Source organism: Myotis lucifugus, unplaced genomic scaffold, assembly GCF_000147115.1.
Source record: "Myotis lucifugus unplaced genomic scaffold, Myoluc2.0 scaffold_4, whole genome shotgun sequence".
Lineage (NCBI taxonomy): Eukaryota > Metazoa > Chordata > Mammalia > Chiroptera > Vespertilionidae > Myotis > Myotis lucifugus.
In genome coordinates, this window is record NW_005871052.1 from 8,422,579 (window position 1) to 8,444,754 (window position 22,176).

The 22,176-nt window shown below is 38.8% G+C and overlaps 1 protein-coding gene across 2 annotated transcripts in view; it reads right to left on the bottom strand.

Moving 5' to 3' along the window:
- Positions 1-2,267: 2,267 nt before the first annotated feature.
- Positions 2,268-22,176, bottom strand: part of ARHGEF9 (Cdc42 guanine nucleotide exchange factor 9) — a 176,455-nt gene continuing 156,546 nt past the window's right edge. The window contains exon 10 of one of the 2 annotated variants that reach the window (XM_023763710.1): positions 2,268-2,620. In XM_023763710.1, coding sequence (XP_023619478.1) covers positions 2,439-2,620 — 182 coding nt within the window. In that variant the 3' untranslated portion in view covers positions 2,268-2,438. The remainder of the gene's footprint in view (positions 2,621-22,176) is intronic. The other variant, XM_014465330.2, reaches the window with a different exon arrangement.

Here is a 22,176-nt window from a genome sequence, read left to right on the forward strand (position 1 = left end):
GGGAACACTACAACCAAGGGAAAACTTATTTCTTGATGTTTTCACAAGTCATTGGCATCCGGTGAGGCCAGTGGGTTGGGTGGATGAGAGATAGATGGATGGGAGGTGGATGGCAAGAGGCAATATCCCTGATCATGGAGCTCTGGGTACAGGTCTAGGGGAGCACAGGGACAAAGGGGTTTGACCAAGAGATATTGTAGGCCCAGGGACTTGTCTGAGAATCCCCTTTTGGTGGGCTCCAAGACCACATAGAAACATGTCAGTGCCAAGCGTAGTGGGGCAAGTAGGAAAGAATGTAAGTTCAAGAAAGGCCTACCCAGTCATTGAAACACATTCTGCTTGCCAGAGAGACCATTTTATCTTATGCACTAGGTACAGGTTCCTTGCCAAGGGTGATTAAGTAGCTGGGTCATGTTCTGAGCAGTGGTGGCCAGTCCCAAGCCCTGGCCCTCTGCCCAACTCAAGCTTATCCTTGGCTCATTCCACAAGTCTGAATGGAAGCTGAAACAACTTGCAGTTTGATTCCCACAGAAGAAAAATTCCCAGGCTGGGTAGGACTGGTCTGGGTCAGGAGTCATAGAGCAGCAATCAAGCCAGCTACACTGAGGGACCCATGCAGCCATGGTTACTGCTTAGTAAGCTGAGGTCCTTTCATGACGCAGTCTTCTCCCAAGGGGTTCTGAACAGACTCACAATCTCCAGATTCCTCACTAGAGTTCTCCATAGCAAGGTCAATCCTTACTTCTTTGTACTCCATTCTTCTTGCTGTTCAACATCTATCCACACAAGGGGCCATGTGGGGAGAAGCAAGTACTCCTGTACCCACAGGGAACTCTTTATGGGAGAAGTTAGTATTACCCCAGTGTAAATCCTGCCCCAAAATGAGCCTAAGTATGGAATTTCTGTCTCAGATCCTTTCTCCATAGGGAAAAATCCCCCTGGAATCCTTACTTCCTTCAAATGTCCTGAGATGGGACAATGTTGGAAATGGGGCCTTTTTCAAGTGCCAGAGTGCTTTAACTATGGCAATACCACCAATCTTCCGGTGCTAATAGAGCAGGAAAAAGAAGAAAGATAGGAAGAGGGGAAGAAAAGGGAGATTGTCCATGCAATCTGCTAATAATTAGGGAAGTCTCAAATAACTTGAATGGTAGGAACTGCAGGTACATATCTTAGGCCAAGGCTGTCTATTTCCATACCTACCCATTTTTTTCCTGTAAGAAGTTGCTGTTCAGCATTGGATCTTCTCTAGGTAAATAATTTAAAGACAGATGATGATCTTGGTAAGGTAGGGTAGACTCTATCTTTATCCATTTATAGACTCCTATCAATGCTGCCTAAACAATCTGCAAATGGAAACTGGGACGAACAGGCCCTCAAACTGATTGCAGTGGGGAGCCCTTTCTTAAATCTATTTGGTACTGGAGGCAGTTGAATCCCTCCAACAGGAGGCAGAGTTTTAGCCTGTTTGCTTCCAGTTCAGATCTTTTAGGTTAGGAGAGGGACAGGCTTAGAAGGAAAACCATAATCAAAGCATCTTGAAGAACAGAATAATTTGTGAAACTAAATCCCAGATACAAAACTCAGTAGTGCTGCAACATGGGAAACCCCAGTGCTAGGAGAAGAAATAGCCCAAATGCAGAATGTTCCCTGAACAGAAGTCTTCTCCTGCATCATTATACTCTGACATGCCCTTGCTTATGTTTGGTTTTGATCCCTCTACAATACCTAAAACACAGTGAAAGCAATAGGAATATTGAGTAGTTATGTCACAGGGCACAACAGAGCACATCCAGACTCACACAACTGAGAACAGAAGATGCAGGGAAAAGGCTGTTTGGGGCAACTATAGGGCTGCATAAACATTTGAAGATAGATGGTCAGCTGAAGGAGAGGAGAAAGAAGACCCTCTCTTTACCTAGTAAAAAGTAAAAGGAAAAACAATTCTAAACTCCCAAACCCACCACATTAAATTAAATTAAAAAGTCATCAGCATCAGTATCATTGGGAAAGAAAAAAAACAATATAAACACGTCTATGGTAATAATGACAAGTCAATGAATCACTCAGGGGAGTAAAGAGATTATCTCAACAAGAAAAGGAACAAATAGAAATGTCAATTTCTGAAAGTAAAGGGGAAGGGGATAGAGCAAGAAAAACAAAAAAAAACTTTTAAGAAGAGATCAAATGTTTAGAAGTCATTGATACCTCTTCCTACCAACTATAGATTTCACTTCCCCCAAAGAACAGAAAACGTTTTTGGTCCTTGTGTGTGTGTGTGTGTGTGTGTGTGTGTGTGTACACTCAAGGGTCTCTCTGTGTGTGTATATGTCCATATATATATTTATAAATTTCAACAGTGCTTCTCCGAAAAAAGGTCCATCTATAAATATAATTTTATTTACTTTATTTTAAAATTATCTGCCTCCCTGTAGGTACTATTTTTTGAAGGGGGTTAACCTGCTGAAGTTTTGCCAGAATGGTGACTGGCTGCGCTTGGGTTCGGTGAACTCAAAGACCTGTGACTGAGCGATGCCATCTGGGACCAGGTACTGGCCCTGGTTTAATGGGTCCTGCGGTGGTGGGTAGGAAGGAGGAACTGAGCGGGCAGAGTTGACACCTAGAGTAGATGAAAGATCAAAGGGAAAAGTTATAAGTTACGTAGCAAGGGACTTCTCAAATTACCCACTGACCACTATGGGCAGACATTTCAAAGCATCCATTTTAGAGAGTGTGAACTGGAACTGAAAATCACCAAGGGAAGATTTACATTCCTTCACAGATTTTGGAATGGTGTGGTGATTACTGCAGCAACATATGCTTTGCCATCTACACAGCATTACTGAGAAATTTGGGATGTTGCCATCATCCATTTTACAGATGAAGACACTGAGACCTGTAGGGAAATGCCATACCCAATGTCACAAAGCAAGGGCTAGAATCCACATTCTTTGACTTCTCAGTTCAGAGCTCTTTCCAAGAGACCATAAGCATCAATCAGACTGTCAAACCTCAGAGGGAAGGTAGGGGAGGGTGGGGGTAAAAGGGAGAGATCAACCAAAGGACTTATGTGCTAGCATATAGGCCTAATGAATGGACACAGACAACAGGGGGGTGAGAGCATGAGTGGGGGGGGGGTAATGTGGGGATAAGGACACATATGTAATAACTTAATGAATAAATTTTTTTAAAAAAGAGACCATAATCCATTATGCAGGGTTGGTGCTGCCAATAACCCAATGATATCCATTTAATGTGAAGCAACATTTTCTCCCTCCTCCATTCCCCCTGGAAGTGTCAAAAGAGCCTGTTTAAAAACTAGTGACTTCAGGGTAGGTGTTTAGGGGAGGGAAATGTTTTTCTAAAAGCAAGTGTTCTATGCCAGGTTGAGAGTAATGCAACTGTATTTAATAGGAAAGTGACATTGGTAATAGAGGGAGAAAGCGAACTCACCACCAGAAAATATGATTCATGGAACACAAGGAAGACTTAGAATATATTTATGACATTTCAAATGGAACACTTCAGTAATTTATCAACTTTCATTAGGAGGGTTTGCAACTATCAAAGCAAAATCTGCTTGAATGGAAAATTCTTGGAACCAGGGGCCTAAACTTAAAGTTTAATCCTAATCTATATTCAGAATAGAATAGGCTGAGATATACAGCATCTGATTCAGAATGCAAGGAAGACCTCTCTGCTGCTTCCACATACCTTCCTCATCTGCTGGTCAGTGTCTGAAATTTTAACATTATAGCTTTTTTGTTTGCCTGTGTTTGATGATTTGATCCCATTATCCTGGAGGTAGTATCATATTAAGCTACCATCAGCCATTGGCCCGTCAGTGGGAAGGAACTGGTTTTATTCTAAAAGTCAGTAGTTTTTGTTTTGTTTTTGTTCTTATTTTTATTTCTAGTTTTGTTGAAATATAATTGACACAGAACACTGTATAAGTTTAAAGTGTGAAACGTGATATTTGATAGACATATGTATTGAGAAATGATTACCACAATAAGGTTAGCTAGCACATCCACTGCCTCACATAATTACGTTTTTTGTGATAAGAACATTTAAAAACTACTTTGTTAGCAACTCTCAAGTATATAACAAGTATTGTTAACTATAGTCACCATAGTGTACATTATATCCCAAGAACTATGTGTTATAACTGGAAGTTTGTTCCCTTCGAACAACATATTCCCACTTCCCCAAACCCCAGCCCCTGGCAACCACCAATTTATTTTCTGTTTCTATAAGTTTTCATTTTATAGATTCTAAATATAAGTGAGATCATATAGTATTTGTTTTATTGTCTGACTTATTTCACACAGAACAATGCCTTCAAAGTCCATCTATGATTCAATAAGGCAGGGTTTCTTTCTTTTTATGGCTGAATAATATTTCTCTATGTATATGTGTATTTATTTGCATGCATACACAGGTACCACATTTTTTTATCTATTCATTCACTGGAGGACACGTAGGTTGTTTCTGTTTCTTGGTTATTGTGGATAATGCTGCAATGAACATAAGGGGGTGCAGATATCTCTTTAAGTTTCTGATTTCATTTTCTTTCCATATATACTCAGAAGTGGGATTGCTGGATCATGTGACAGGTCTAATTTAAATTTTTTGATGACCTTGCATATTGTTTTCACTGTAACTCACCAACTTACATCCCCATCAACAGTGAACAAGGGTTCCCTTTTCTCTACATTCTCACCAGCACTTGTATTTCTTGTCTTTTTTATAACATACATGAGGTGATATCTCATTGTGGTTATGATTTGCATTTCTCTGATTGATTAGTGATGTTGAGCAAATTTTATGTATCTGTTGGCCATCTGTATGAATTCTCTGGAAAAAATATATTTAGATACTCTGTCCATTTTTTAATTGGACTACTGGGTTTGTTTGTTTTTGCTACTGAGTTAGATGAGTTGCTTATATATTTTGAATATCAATCCTTTATCAGATATATGGTTTGCAAACATTTTTCCTATTCTGTAGGTTGCATTGTCATTGTGTTAATTGTTTCTTTTGCTTTGCAAAAGCTTTGTAGTTTAATGTAGTCCCAATTGTTTATTTTTGTTTCTGTTGCTTGTGTTTTTGATATCATATTTAAAAAACTCATTGCCAAGACCAATGCCATTCAGTATTTCCCCTATGTTTTTTTGTAGGCCCAACATTATTATTAATGAAAATCTACAGTTTACATTAGGACTGACACTTTGTGTTATATAGTTCTATGACTTTTCACAAATGCATGATGTCAAGGGTCCACCATTCCACTATTGGTCTTTTATTTTTAGATAAATAAGTTTCCTTAATGTTGATCATTTTTAAGAATTCTTTCTACATTTTGGATACAATTATTTTACCAGATATGTGTTTTGCAAATTATTTCCAGTCTCTGTCATGTATTTTCATTGTTTTTAAAATAATTTGAATTTATGGGGGTGACATTGGTTCACAAAACCATAGAGGTTTCAAGTGTACAACTCAACAGAACATCATCTGCATACTGCATCATGCATCCATTACCCAAAGCAAAGTCTCTTTCCATCTCCATTTACTAGTATCCCACCCCCTTTGCCAAAAGCTACATATCTACCCCACCTTTCCCTCTGGCTATCACCACAGTTGTCTGTGTCTAGGTGTTATATACATATACACACACACGTACCACATTTATTTCATCTATTCACCCTTGGAGGACACATAGGTACGTAGATTGTTTCCATGTCTTGGTTATAATGTAGTTTTTGGTTAATACCTTCACCTTCTTTTACCAAGTCCCCCACGCCTCTCTTTTGATAGTTGTCAGTCTATTTCGTGTATCTATGCCTCTCTATTTTGTTTGTCAGTTTATTTTGTTCATTAGATTCCACATATAAGTGAGATCATATTGTATTTGTCTTTTTCTGACTGGCATAGACTAATACTCTCCAGGTCCATCTATGCTGACCCAAAAGGTAAGATTTCATTATTTTATATATTTTTTACAACTGAGTAGTATTCAATTGTGTAAATATACCACAGCTTTTTTTTTATCCATTCATCTGATAGTCACTTTAGCTGTTTGTAGATCTTGGGTATTGTAAATAACACTGAAATGAACACAGGGGTTCACATATTCTTTTGCATTAGTGTTTCAGGTTTCTGTGGATATATTCCCAGAAGTAGGATTGCTTGATTAAAAGGCCATTTCATTTTTAATTTTTTTAGTAAACCTCATAGTGCTTCCTCCAGTGGCAGCACTAGTCTGCATTCTCACCAACAGGGCATGAATATTCCCTTTCTCTACATCCTCATTATCACTTGTTGCTTTTAATGATAGCCATTCTGACAGTTGTGAGGTAATACCTCATCATAGCTTTAATTTTTAATTTGCATCCCTCTGATGATTAGTGACACTGAGCATTTTTTTCATATGTCTATTGGCCATCTATATATCCTCTTTGGAGAAGAGTCTACTCAGGTTCTTTGCCCATTTTTTAATTGAGTTGTTTGCCTTCTTGGTGTTGAATTGTATAAATCCTTATATATTTTTGAAAATTAACCCCTTATCAGATGTATCATTCAAATCTCCCAATCAATGGGTTCCCTTTCATTTTATTGATGGTTTATTTTGCTGTGCAAAGGCTTTGTAGTTTGCTAAAGTCCCATTTGTTTATCTTTTCCTTTACTTCCCTTGCTCAAAGAAATATAGTGGCAGAAAAAACTTCAATGAGAAATGTCTGAGATTATACTGAATATGTTTTCTTCTAGGATTTTTATAGTTTTGGAACACACTTGTGTTTAATCCATTTTGAGTTTATTCTTGTGTATGGTGTAAGTTAGTGGTTTAGATACATTTTTTTGCATGTATCTGTCCAATTTTCATAATATCATTTATTGAATGGACTGTCTTTAGCCCATTGTATGTTTTGCCTGCTTTGGCAAATATTAATTGACCACAAAGTTGTTGGGTTTATTATTGTGCTCTCTATTCTGTTTCATTGTTCCATATACTTATTCTTGTGCCAATACCATTCTGTTTTGATTACTACGGCTTTGTATTATAGTTTGATATCAGATAATGTGATACGTCAAACTTTGTTCCTTTCTCAAGATTATTGAGGCTATTTGGGGTCATTTTTGGTCCCATATATATTTATGAAATATTCATACTAGATCTGAAATCTATGCAATTGCTATTTTTATATCTTTATTGTTGAGAGTATTACAAATGTCTCCCCCTCTTTTCCCACTTTCCTCCCACCATCTATTCTCTGGTTCCCACAGGGCCCCAGGCCTTCACCACACTATTCTCTGTATTCATGGCCAATGCATATATGCATATAAATCCTCTGGTTAATCTCCTCTACACCCCTCACACCTTCCCACTGAGATTTGTCAGTCTGTTCCATGTTTCCATGCCTCTGGTTCTATTTTATTCATCAGGGTATGGTGTTCTTCAGTTTCCACATATAAGCGAGATCACGTGATATTTGTCTTTCTCTGACTGGCTTAGTTCACTTAGCATAATCATCTCCAGGGCCCTCCATGATGTCTCAAGGGGTAATTGACCCCTCTTTTTCATAGCTGCATAGTATTCCATTGTGTAAATGTACCATATTTTTAAAATCCATTCTTCTACTTTAAGGCACTTGTTCTATTTCCAGATCCTAGCTGATGTAAGCAATACTGCTATAAACATAAACATTCATATATTCTTTCTGATTAGAGTTTCTGGATTCTTAGGATACATTCCTAGAGTGGGATCACTGGGTCAAATAGCATTTCCATTTTAAATTTTTTGATGGAAATCCAGTTCCATAGTGGCTACTCCAGTTTGCATTCCCACAAGAAATGTACTAGGGTTCTTTTTTTTCTCCACATCATCACTAGCATTTACTGTTTGATTTATTGACGGTAGCCACTCTGGCAAGTATAAGGTTATACCTCATTGTTTTAATTTGCATCTCTATGATGATTAGTGAACTGAAGCATTTTTCATATGTCTCTTGGCCATTTGAATGTCCTCTTTGGAGAAGTGTCTAATCAGGTTTTCTGCCTGTTGTTAAATTGGATTGTTTGTCTTCCTTTTGTTGAGTTGTATGACTATTTCATATAGTTTGGAAATTAACCCTTTATTGGATGTATCATTGGCAAATATGTTCTTCCATATAGTGGGTTCCCTTTTCATTCTGATGCTGGTTTCTTCTGCCGTATTACAGATTTTTATTTTGATGTAGTCACATTTGTTTTTTCCCCGTTTGTTTCACTTGCCTTAGGTGATATATCTGTGAAAATTCTGCTATATGAGATGTCTGATATTTTTGGGCCCATGTTTTCTAGTAGGATTTTTATGCTTTAACAACTTACATTTTTATTAAATCTTTATTATTGTAGTATTCAATATGTCACTCGTCTCCCCCATTGTCCCATTCTAGCCTGCCCCCACCCCCAACCCCAGGCCTTCACCAAAATACTGTCTGTGTCCATGGATTATGTATAAATGCATAAAAGTTCTTTGGTTGATCTCTTCTCACCCAACCATCAACAACCGCCTTCCCTCTGACATTTGACAGACTGTTCCATGCTTCTACGTCTCTGGATCTATTATTTTTTAAATTAAAATTTCATTTTTGAAAGTATTACATATGTCCATCTCCCCCCCCATTGATGACTTATAACCCACCCCCACCCTCCACCCCAGGCCTTCACCACCCTATTATCTGTGTCCATTGGTTATACATATATGCATACAAGTTCTTTGGTTGATCTCTTCCCACCCACCCACCATCCCATGCCTTCCCTCTGAGACTCCACACTATGTTCTGGGTTTCTATGTCTCAGATCTATTTTGTTCATCAGTTTATTAGGTTTTTTGTTCATTAGGTTCCACATAAGAGTGAGATCATATGATACTTGTCTTTCTCTGACTGGTTTATTTTGCTTAGCGTAATACTCTTCAGGTCCCTCCATGCTGTCTCCAAGGGTAAGAGATCCTTTTTTTTTCTACTGCTACATAGTATTCCATGGTGTAAATGTACCACAGAATTTTAATCCACTCATTTACTGATAGGCACTTGGGCTGTATCTAGATCTTAGCTACTGTAAATTTTGCTACTATGAACATAGGGGTACAAACATTCTTTCTGATTGGTTATTTGGTTTACTTAGTATATATTCCTAGAAGTGAGATCACCAAGTCAAATGGTGGATCCATAATAAATTTTTTGAGGAAAATCCATACCATTTTCCATAATGGCTGTATTCCCACCAGCAGTGTACAATAGTTCTTTCTCCACATCCTTGCCAGCACTTGTTGTTTGTTGATTTGTTGATGGTAGCCATGCTGACAGGTTTGAGGTGATACCTCATTTTCATTTTCATTTGAATCTCTCTGATGATCAGTAACTTTGAGCATTTTTTTCATATATCTCTTGGCCATCTGTATGTCCACTTTAGAGAAGTATCTATTTAGTTACTTTGCCCATTTTTTAATTGGATTGTTTGTCTTCCTTTTAAGTTGCATGAGTTCCTTATATATTTTGGAAATTAATCCCTTATCAGATGTATCATTGGCAAATATATTCTGCCAAGTAGTGGGTTCTCTTTTCATTTTGTTGGCGGTTTATTTTGCTGTACAGAAGCTTTTTATTTTGATGTAGTCCCATTTGTTTATTTTCCCCTTAGTTTTGCTTGCACTAAGAGATATATCCACAAACATTGCTATGAGAGACGTATGAGTTTTTGTTGCCTATTTTTTCTTCTAGGATTTTTATGGTTTCATTACTGACATTTAAGTCTTATCCATTTGGAGTTCATTCTCTTGTCTGGTGTAGGCTGGTGGTCTAGTTTCATTGTTTTGCATGTCTGTCCAATTCTCCCAACATTTATTGAAGCAACTGTCTTGACTCCATTGTATATGCTTGCATCCTTTGTCAAATATTAATTGAGAATAATGGTTTGGGTTGATTTCTGAGGTCTCTGTTTGGCTCCATTGATCTATATGCCTGTTCTTGTGCCCATACCAGGCTGATGTAACTAGTGGCTTTGTAGTATAGCTAGATATCCAGTATTGTGATCCCTCTAATTTTGTTCTTCTTTCTCAAGATTGCTACATCTACTCAGGGACATTTTTGGTTATACATAAATTTTTGGAGTATTTGTTCTACATCTGTGAAATATGCCATTGGTATTTTAATAGAGATTACACTGAACCTATAGATTGCTTTGGGTAGTATGGACATTTTAATGATGTTGAGTCTACAAATCCATGAACATAGTATATTCTTTCACTTGCTTATATCTTCCTCTATCTCTTTTTTCAAAGTCCTGTAGTTTCTGAAGTACAAGTCTTTTACCTCTGTGATTAAGTTTATTCATAAGTATCTTAATGTTTTTGTTGCAATGCTAAAAGGGAGTTTGCTTAGTTTCTCTTTCTGAGAGTTCATTATTGGTGTATAAAAATGCCATAGATTTCTGGGTGTTAATTTTGTATCCTGCTACATTGCCAAATTCATTTTTTAAATCTAGTAGTTTTTCGATGGAATTTTTAGGGTTTTCTATGTACAATATCATGTCATCCAAGAATAATGAGAGTTTTACTTCCTCTGTTCCAATTTGGATGCCTTTCATGTTTTCTTCTTATCACTGTGGCGAGCACTTCTACTACTATGTTGAAATAGAGTGGTGAAAGTGGACATCCCTGTCTTGTTCCTATTTTTAGAGGAAATGGTTTTAGTTTTTGCCCATTGAGTATGATTTTCGACGTAGGTTTGGCCTTTATTGTGTTAAGGTATGATCCCTGTATTCCTAATTTGCTGAGACTTTTTATCAAAAATGTGTGTAGGATTTTGTCGGATGCTTTTTCTTTTTTTCTTTTTAATTCTTTATTGTTTAAAGCAGGGGTCCTCAAACTTTTTAAACAGGGGGCCAGTTCACTGTCCCTCAGACCGTTGGAGGGCCAGACTATAGTTTAAAAAAAAAACTAGTCGGCTGCTAAGCAACAGGCAGCCGCGGCAAAAACACCCGGCGGGCCGCATGTGGCCCGCGGGCCATAGTTTGAGGACCCCTGGTTTAAAGTATTACATATATCTCCTTTTTCCCCCATTGATCTCTCCCGGGCCACTCCCACCCTCAGCACATGCCCTCACCCCGCTAGTGTCTATGTCCATTGGTTATGCTTATATGCATGCATACAAGTCCTTTGGTTGATCTCTTAACCCCTCACCCCACCCTCACCTGCCTTCCATCTGAGGTTTGATGGTCTGTTCAATGCTTCTCTGTCTCTGGATCTATTTTTGTTCATCAGTTTATGTTGTTCTCAAATGCTTTTTCTCTGTCTATTGATATGATTACATGTTTTTTGTCTTTCAATTTGTTTATGTGATGTATCACATTTGTTGATTTGCAAATATTGTTCCAGCCTTGCATCCTGGAATAAAGTCCACTTGGCCATGGTGTATGATCTTTTTAATACATTGCTGGATCTGATTTGGTAATATTTTTTTGAGGATTTTAGCATCTATGTTGATCAGGTATACTGGCCTGTAATTCCCTTTCTTTGTACTGTCTTTATCTAGTTTTGGAATTAGGGTTATTCTGGCATCATAAAAAGAGCTCAGAAGTGTTTCTTATTCTTTGATTTAAAAAAAATAGTTTGAAGAGGACATGTATTAGTTTTCCCTTAATTGTTTGGTAAAATTGCCATGTGCAGTGGTCCAGACCAGGGCTTTTGTTTGCTGGGAGTTTTTTCTTGTTTGTTTTTAATAACTGCTTCAATTTCATCATTTTTTATCAGCCAATTCAGGTTTTCTGATTCTTCCTGGTTAAGTGTTAGAAGATTGTATTTTACTGGGAATTTGTCCATTTTGTCCAGGTTGTCCAGCTTGTTGACATATAGTTGTTCTTCATATTTTCTTACAATCCTTTTTCTTTCTGTAGTATCAGTTGTTACTTCATCCCCTTTCATTTCTGATTTTATTTATTTGGGTCCTCTCTGTTTCTTGATGAGTTTGGTTAAAGGTTCCTCAATATTGTTTATCTTTTCAAAGAACTAGCCCTTGGTTTCACTGACCTTTGTGATTTTTTTTTTTAGACTTTGTCATTTATTTATGCTTTGATCTTTATTGTTTTCTTCCTACTTACTGTGGGCTTTTCTTGTTTTTCTCTTTCTAATTTCTTATTTGTAGGGTTAGATAGTTTACTAGTAATTTTTCTTGTTTCTTGAAGCAGGCCTGTAGTTCTATGAACTTCCCTCTCAGGATTCTTTTCACTATGTCCCATATATTTTATGGTGTTGTATGTTAATTTTCATTTGTTTCCAGGAAGTTTTTCTTATTTCTTCCATAATCTCATTGGTAACCATTTCCTTGTTTAAGAAAATGCTATTTATCCTCCATGTGTTTGTATTGTTTTTAGTGTTTTGTTTTGCTATAATTAATTTCTAGTTTCATGCCATTGTGATCCAAGAAGATGCTTGATATAATTTCATTCTTCTTGAATTCACAGAGACTTAGTTTGTGTCCTGACATGTGGTCTATTTTTGAGACTGTCCCATGTGCCCTTGAGAAGAATGTATATTCTGTAGCTTTTGGGTAAAATGTTCTATAAATGTCAATTAAATCCATTTGATCTAGTTTGTCCTTTAGGGACTCTGCTTTCTTGCTGATCTTTTTTGTCTAGAACATCTATCCAGTGATTTCAGTGGGGTATTAAAGTCCCCTATTATGATTTTATTGCTGTCAATCTCTCCCTTAAAGTTCTCCAGAATGTTTTTTAAAACATATATTTGTGTGCTCCTTTATTGGGTCCATATGTTTCCTAGGATTATATCCTCTTGTTGTACTGATCCCTTTATTATTATGAATTGGTATTCATTGTCTCTTCTTATGGCCTTCATTTTAAAATCTATTTTGTCAGGTCTGAGTATTCCTAACTTAGCTTTTTCTTTTTTTCATTTCCATTTGCCTGGAAATTTTTTTCATCCTTTCACTTTCATTCTGTGTGATTTTTTTGTTCTGAGGTGGGTCTCTTGCAGACAGCATAAATATGGGTCATGAGTTCTTATCCATTCAGCTACTCTATATCCTTTGATTGCAACATTGACACCCTTCAGATTTAAGGTTATTATTGATAGGTACTTGTTTGGTGCCATTTTTCTTCTTCTTTTTTATTGTTTTATTGCTTAAAGTATTACGAAAAGTATTACATATGTCTCCTTTTTTCCCCAGCCCTTGACAATCCCCTGGCCTCCCCTACCCCCAGTGTCTTATGTCCATTGGTTATGCTTATATGCATGCATACAAGTCCTTCGGTTGATCTCTTACCCCCCTCCCTCCTGCCCCCCAACCCTGTGGTATATCTACACGATGGAATACTATACTGCTATAAAAAAGAAGGAACTCTTATCATTTGCAACGGCATGGATGGAACTGGAGAGCATTATGCTAAGTGAAATAAGCCAGTCAATGAAGGAAAAATACCACATGATCTCACTCATTCATGGATAATAAAGACCATTATAAACTTATGAACATTTTCATTCTTTATGCTTGTGTCCCTCCCTCTCTTTCTATTTCTTCTTCTTACAACAGTCCCTTTAGCATTTCTTGCAGTGCTTGTTTGGTGGTAATAAACTCTTTTAGTCTTTATTTTTGTGTCTGCAAAGCTCTTTATATTTCCTTCAAATTTTAATCATAGCCTTGCTGGACAGAATACTCTTGGATTGCATCCCTTGCTTTTCATTATTTTGTATACTTCATGCCACTCCTTTCTGGCCTGACGTGTTTCTATTGAGAAATCAGCTGTCAGTCTAATGGGAGGTCCCTTGGAATTAACTTACTTTCTCTCTCTTGCTGCCTTTAAGATTTCTTCTTTGTTTTTAACATTTGCCATTTCAATTATGATGTGTCTTGAAGTGGGTCTTTTTGCATTCATCTCATTTTGAACTCTCTGTGTTTCTTCGACTTCTGTGGCTTTTCTCTTCACCAGGCTAGAGAAGTGTTCTGTCATTATTTCTACAAACAGATTTTCTATTGCTTGCTCATATTGTTCTGTTTTTATGCCTATGATGATGATGTTGTTATGTTTCATGTTGTCCCATAGTTCTCTTAAACTCTTCTCAGGCTGTTTACATTTTTTTCCCAATTGCTACTCTTATTGGGTGCTTTTTTCTTTTCTTTTTTTTCCTACCTTGTCTTCTAATTCACTGATTTGGTCTTCAGCTTCTTCCAATCTACTGTTGATTCTTCCCAGCGTATTTTAGGTATATCATTGTTCATTTCAGATTATTCTTATTCATGGTTTCTACCTCTTTGTTCATGATGCTGTAGTTCTCACTAAGTTCCTTGTAGTCCTCATTAAGTTATTTGAGCACAGTTATAACCATTTCTTTGAATTCTTTATTTGACAAATTGCTTCCCTCATTTAATTTAGTTCCCTATCTGGTGATTCCTGATTTTCTTTCATTTGGGCGCTATTTCTTTGTATCCCCATTCTAGTGGTTTCATAGTGCAGGGCACTGAGTGAGGTGGGCCAGGTTGCGGTGGCTGGTCTGTGCATTTGGAAGTATTGCTTTGCAACAGGGTCTAGTCTCCTGGGGGTGCCAGGTTAAGTGTGTCTTGTTGCAGAGCCAAGTCCATGTGTCCAGAGGCTTGGGTCATTGCTGTGAGGCGAGGTTCAAGGTGACAAGGCCAGTTGTCCAGGAGTGCCAATTCAGGCACACTGGGCCTCAATGGCAGGTCCATGCACCATGGGTGCTGGGTCAGGTTAGCAGGGCTGTGTGGGGTCACATTAAGGCAGTGGGGCTAGTTTTCCAGGGTTGCAGGCTCAGGTGTGCCAGGTTTGGTCAGCAGGTCTGTGCATGTGGTCCCACACTCATCAAGGTGGCAGGGCAGGTCAGGTGTGCCATGTGTCAAGGCAGTGGGGTCAGTTGTCTGGGAGCACTGGTTCAGGTACACCTGGTCATGACATCAGGCCCAGGTGTCTGGAGACATTGGGTCCCAGAGGTGGGGCTGGGTGTGCCTCTCTGGCTGTGTGGCACTAGGTCATGGCCACTCCTTGTAGCCTCCTCCTGAAGAAGACCCTGTGGATCCACCAACATGGCATGCTCTCCAATCTTAAGAGGAGAGAAGTGCTTGGCTGAGCAGCAAGCAGTGGCAACTGGCAGCTCCTCCACCAGGAGGATTTTGTGCACTGACAGACAGATGCCCACGTACACTCACACACACACACACACACACACACACACACACACACACACTCTTCCTCGAACACACTCACCCTCAGTCTGGTCCTGCCCTATGCCATGTTGGATCCCTTACCATTGCTATTTTGATAGGAATTTCCTTGAAACCATAAATTGCTTTGGGTAGTATGGACATTTCAATGATAATTTTTTCCTATCCTTGAACATGCAATATGCTTCCCTTTATTTGTATTTTCCTCATTTCCTTACTTAGTATCTTATAATTTTCCAAGTACATGTCTTTGACCTCCTTTGTTAAATTTAATCCTAGATTCTTTATCTTTTTTGTTGCAATAATAAATGGCATTTGTTTCTTAATTTCTCTTTTTGATAGTCCATTATTGGCATACTAGTATAAAAATGCCACTGATTTCTGAATATTAATTTTGTTTCCTACTTTTCCAAATTCATTTATTATATCAAGAATTTATTAGATGGAGTCCTTTAGGTTTTCTATATACAATACCATGTCATTTGCGAATAATGTCAGTTTTACTTCCTGCTCCCCAAATTGAATGCTTTTTATTTTTTTCTTCATGTTTCATCACTGTGTCAAGGACTTCTAGCACTGTGTTAAATAACAATGTTGAAATCAAATATCCCTGTCTTGTTCTTGATCTTAAGGGAAACACTTTTAGTTTTTGCCCATTGAGTATACTGGCTGCCTGTTTATCATATATGGGCTTTGCTATTTTGAGGTATGATCACTCCATTCTCATTTTGCTGAGAGTTTTTATCATAAACTAGGGGCCTAGTGCATAAATTCATGCACCTGAAAGGAACTGTGGGCCATGAGGCTGCGGTGGGCACAGGGTCAGGTCTTGGTCTATCCTCTGCTTCCCCATCTGGCCCCTCCTGCCGCGGCTCCTGGTCCCCTGTCTGCTGGCAGCCCCACTCCCGCTGCTGATGCTCCCACGCACTGACGGTGTGCCGGCCCTGCTCACACCTGCTGACAGCGTGGAGCGATTGGGGCCACACCAGCAGCGGGTGAGAGTGGTGGCTGATTCCCCAATCGCCCCTCAGGAGCAGGGGGAGGTGGAGAAGCCCTCAGGGGTGATTGGGGCCAGCAGCCACCACTTGCACTCACTGACGGCATCAAGCAATCGGGACTGGTGTCGGGCACCGGCTGCAGGTGCAAGTGGGGCCAGAGCTGGCAGTGGGTGCAAGCTGTGGCTCTGGTGCCAGCAGCTGGTGTGAGCGGGGCTGTCACCGGCAGCGAGTGAGAGAGGTGGCTTCCAGCCCTGATCGCCCCTCAGGAGCAGGGGGAGGTGGAGAAGCCTGAGGGGTGATAGGAGCTGGCAGCCGCCTCTCGCACCCACTGACAGCACTGAGCAATCGGGGCTGGTGCTGGATGCTGGCAGCAGGTGCAAGCAGCAGCTTCGGTGTCAGCAGCAGGTGCGAGCAGGGCCAGCGCCGGCAGCAGGTGTGAGCACCGGGTGGGATCACAGCGTGCGGGAGCAAAGAATTTTCAATAACCACCAGAGGCTTGCCCCGATGAGAACGACCGGCACCCCACCTTGGTCTGGTGCCCCTGTTCACCTGTTCCACCATCCTGCTGCAGCTGACGCCCATCATGTTCCATGCTCTGCTGCCTGATGCTGACACCCGCCTTGTTCCACGCGTGTCACCTAGTGGTCAGCACACATCATATCGACCAGTTGTTTGGTTGTTCAGTTGTTCCACTGTTTGTTCTATTTGCATATTAAGGATATATATATATATATATATATATATATATATATATATATGATTTTCACAAATGTTTTTTCTGCATCTATTGATAAGATTATGTTATTTTAATCTTTCATTTTGACCATGTAATATGTTACGTTTATTGATTTGTGAATATTGTACCAAACTTGCATCCCCAGAATAAATCTCATGCAGTCATGGTGTATGATCTTTTTCAACATATTGCTGGATCTGGTTTGCTAATATTTAATTGAGGATTTTAGCATCTATGTTCATCAGGGAAATTGGCCTATACTTTTCTTTCATTGTAGTGCCCATATCTGGTTTTGGAAATAGGATAATTCTGGCCTCGTAAAAATGAGCTTAGAAGTCTTCCCTCCTCTTGAATTTCTTTGGAATAGTTTGAGAAGAATAAATGTTAGTTTATCTTAGAATGTTAGGTAAAATTCACCTGTGAATCCATCAGTACAGTACTTTTGTTTGCTGGGAATTTTCTGATTACTGCTTCGATTTAATTAGTTGTAATTGGTATATTCAGATTTTCTGATTCTCCTTGATTCACTTTTGGAAGATTGTATGTTTCTAGGAACTTATCCTTTTTTGCCTAGGTTATCCAATTTGTTGGCATAAAAGTTGATCATAGTATTGTTTTACAATCTTTTGTATTTCTGTAGTGTCAATTGTTACTTTGTATCTTTCATTTCTGATTTTATTCATTTGGGTCTAATTCCTTTTTCATTGAAGAGTCTGCTTAAAAGGTTTGTAAATTTACTTATCTTTTCAAAGAACCTGCTCTTGGTTTCACTGATGTTTGTATTGTTTCTTTAGTCTCTATGCCATTTATTGCCACTCTGATCTTTATTATCTCTTTCCTTCTACTTAGTCTGGGCTTTGTTATTCTTTTTCTAGTTCAGAAAGCAAATCTGATTAGATTGTTTACTTAAGCTTCTTAAATTGGCCTGAAATGCTGTGAACTTCCTTTTCAGGTCTGCTTTTGCTGTGTTCCATAGATTTTTGTTTTTGTGTGTTAATTTTCACTTGTCTTCAGGTAACTTTTTATTTATTCTTTTATCTTACTTTAACTCATTAATTGTTTAATAATGTTATTTAGGATCCATATTTTAATGTTTTCCAGTTTTTATTATAATTGACATCTAGTTTTATTTTTTTAAATATATATTTTATTGATTTTTTAGAGAGAGGAAGGGAGAGGGATAGAGAGTTAGAAACATTGATTCAGCTGCCTCCTGAACACTCCCCACTGGGGGTGTGCCCGCAACCAAGGTACATGCCCTTGACTGGAATCGAACCTGGGACCCTTCAGTCTGTAGGCCGATGCTCTATCCACTGAGCCAAACCAGTTAGGGCAAGTTTTATACCACTGTGGTCAGAGAAGATGTTTTATATGATTTCAATCTCCTTGAATTTATTAAGACTTAGTTTTTGTCCTAAAGCTTGATGTATCTTTGATAATGTTCCCTGTGCACTTGATAAGATTGTATATTCTCCACCTTTGGGATGAAATGTTCTATAAATATCAATTAAAGCTTTCTGATCCAGTGTGTTGTTTAAGGTCATTGTTTCCTTATTAATTATTTGACTGGAAGATCTACCTATTGATGTCATTGAGTGTTAAAATCCTTTAGTATGACTGTATTTCTGTCAAACTATACTTTAATGTCCACCAAGGTTTTCTTTATATATAGGTGCTCTTATTTTGGATGCATATGTGTTTACAAGGGTTATATACTCTTGTTAGATCAATCCCTTTAGTATTATGTAGTGACTTTGTTGTCTTCCTTATGGACTTTGTTTAGAAGTCTATTTTGTCTGATATAAGTTTCCTTCCTGGGCTTTTTTGTTTGTTTGTTTCCATTTGAATGGGATATTTTTTTCCCATCCCTTCACTTTCAGTCTGTGTGTATCTTTTGTTCTGAGGTGGTTCTCTTTTAGACAGCATTTATATATGGGTCATGTCTTATTATGCATTCAGCTATCCTATATCCTCTATTTGAAGCATTTAGTACATTTAAGGTTATTATTAACAGGCACTTATTTTGCCATTTTATTCATTTTTAAATATACTTGTTCATTTTTAGAGAGAGAGGAAGAGAGATGGAGAGAAACATCAATATGAGGACAGAACATTGATTCACTGCCTCTCACATCCCCCCTCCTCACCAGGAATTAAGCCTGCAACCCAGGTATATGCCCTGACTGGGAATCAAACTTGGGACCTCTTGGTCTATGGGATGATGCTCAATCCACTAAGCTACACCAGCTGGACCAATTTTACTCTTTATATCTATGTCCCTCTCTTTCTCTTTTTATTTTCTTCCTCTTAAAGCAGGCCCTTTAACATTTCTTGTGATACTGGTTTTGCATTAATGAACTCACATTGCATCACTTTGAATATGTCATGCCAATTCCTTCTGGCCTGAAGTGTTTCTGTTGAGAAATCAGTGTACAGCCTTATGAGAACTCCCTTGAAGGTAACTAACTATCTTTGTCTTTCTGACTTTAAAATTCTGTTTTAACCTTCATCATTTTAATTATGATGTGTCTTGTTGTGAGTCTTTTTTTGAGTTTGGGACTCTGTGCTTCCTGAATTTGGATGACATTTTCCTTCACCAGGTTAGGGAAGTTTTCAGCCATTATTTCTTTAAGTAGGTTCTCAATTGCTTGCTCACTCTCTTATCCTCCTGGTATCACAATGATGTGGATGTTGTTATGCTTGATGTCCTAGAGCAGTGGTTCTCAACCTTCCTAATGCCACGACCTTTTAATACAGTTCCTCATGTTGTGGTGACCCCCAACCATAAAATTATTTTTGTTGCTACTTCATAACTGTAATTTTGCTACTGTTATGAATTGTAATGTAAATATCTGATATGCAGGATGTATTTAGGCGACCCCTGTGAAAGGGTCATTCGACCCCCAAAGGGGTCGTGACCCACAGGTTGAGAACCGCTGTCCTAGAGCAAGCATGTCAAACTCGTGGCCCTTGACCTGCATACAGCCCACAACAAACAGTTTTGCAGCCCAACCAATATAATAGTATGTAAGAAATGTTTTAATAAAAATTTCATAACTTAATTTTTACAATATACTGTTATACATAATTATTAATAACGAATTACAACATTTGCTAATGACTGATTACTATAATCATGTTGCATTCATTTCCCTTATGAACCTTGCATGCAGGTGCACCATTTCTCTCCACTAATACTAGCAGCAAATATTTTAGCAGCTGATTGCCACATCATTAGTCTTGGATTGACTTGTTTGGTGTGCACAACAGGAAATATTTTGCTTTCAGAGAACAAGAAAAATAGGTTTATTTACGTTACGTTTATTAATTTGTGCAGTTATTCAGTGTCTAGTAAGTTAATGTTCAAGAAAAGATATTAATTTTTATTAAAATATTCTATTATTTTATGTTAATGATTACTCATTTATTTCAGCCCTTTGTATTCAGCATGTCTCTATCAAAATAAACCTACGTTTCTATGAAAATTGAAGCTTTTGTTTTTTTGTGGCCCACATAAACTTAAACCTTGTTTATTTGGCCCGTGTTAGCCTTTGAGTTTGACATGCTTGTCCTAGAGGTCCTTTACACTTTTCTTATTTTTCAAAATTCTACTTTCATTTTGTTGCTCTGCTTGGGGGCATACTGTTATCTTGTCCTCAAAATCACTGTTTTGATCCTGTGCTTCATGTAACCTGTTTATTCACCCTAGTGTTATCATTTTAAATATTGTATTCTTCATTTCTGACTGGTTCTTTTTTATGGTTTCTATGTCTTTTTAAATTAATACTATCTCCTTGTTTAAGTACTCATTGAGATCATCCATGCTTCCCCTAAAGTCCTTGAGCATCCTTATAACTACAGTTTTAAACTTTGTATCTGGTATATTGCTTGCTTCCATTTCATTTCATTTTTTCCTGGGGTTTCTCTTGATCTTTAATTTGGGGCATATTTCTTCATCTCCCCATTTTTTCTGCATGTTTGTGTTGGTCTCTGTATATTTGGTTGATCTGCTATGACTTGTTATGGAGATTTTATGATGTATGTGTTTTGTTGGGTTCACTGGTGCAATCTTTCAGATCACCTCAGCTCAGTGCTCCAGGAATGCTTCTTGTGGGTTATATGCACTCTCCTGTTATAATTGAGTTTTGAATGCAGCTGGCCCTTTTGAGGGTGGATTTATAATATCAGGTTGGCTGATTATGAGGACAAACCTCAATCACCATGTATGAGTCACTGTGCAAGAATTGTTCCCTGAGTCAGAGTCATTCCCAGAAGTGTCTGGTGCCTGCCAGTATTCCCATTGTGTGTGCTGCTTGTGTGGCTAGTTGGGTGGAGTTCTGGTATTGTCTGAAGCACATCACTGGTTGTGTTGGTTCTGGGTCCACTTGGGCAATGTTCTGGTAAAGATCTAACTGTCTGGAGGTACTATGCTATTCACTGTTTGTGACTGTCTTTACTGGGCCTGGGAGTGTTTGGGAAGGACCAAGCTATGTATAAGGGTCAACTTTCCTCCAATTTAGATCTGGGCGCAGATCTATAAAAGGTCCGAGACTATCTAAGGTCTACCTCCATGTGTTGTCTACTCTGCCTCTTCCTGAGGTTGCTTGGTTTTCCTCCCAAGCCTTCCAAAGAAAGACTATAGAGTGGGCCCAGGCTGGCCGTGAGTCACAGAACCTTCCATAGGGCACAAGCTCATTAGGGCAGACCTGGGGTTGCGATCATGGGGCTAGTGGATCCCCTATTGGGGGGGCTGCATAGGGAAAAGTGGACTGTATCTAGAGCCATACCATCCAGGCTTGTCAGAGTTTCCAACTCTAGCTTCCCCAGAAGGAGCAGGCCGTAGGTTCATGTTGGGTGCAGCCAGCCAGCCCCTCTGCAGGAGCAAGCTCCGTGGGGTGGAGCAACTGGAGAACCAGAGAGGACACATCAAAAGAGCCTCCTTTGGGGGTGGTCCAGATGAGTATGCAGAAGGGGCAAGCACTTCACCTCCCCCCTGTTCCACAGCCAGCCACACAACCCAGTGCCCATTGGAGTCTAGAGCCTCTGAAGGAGATACATTATGAAGGTCCTAACTCCAGGTAGCACTCACTTCTCCCCACTGAGCTGAGCTCCACAGAGTGAGGCCACTGGGAATTTGGAGGACAGATCCAGACAGTCTGACATGGGGGTGTGTGCCAGCAAACCTGTAGGAGGGGGTTGGTACTTC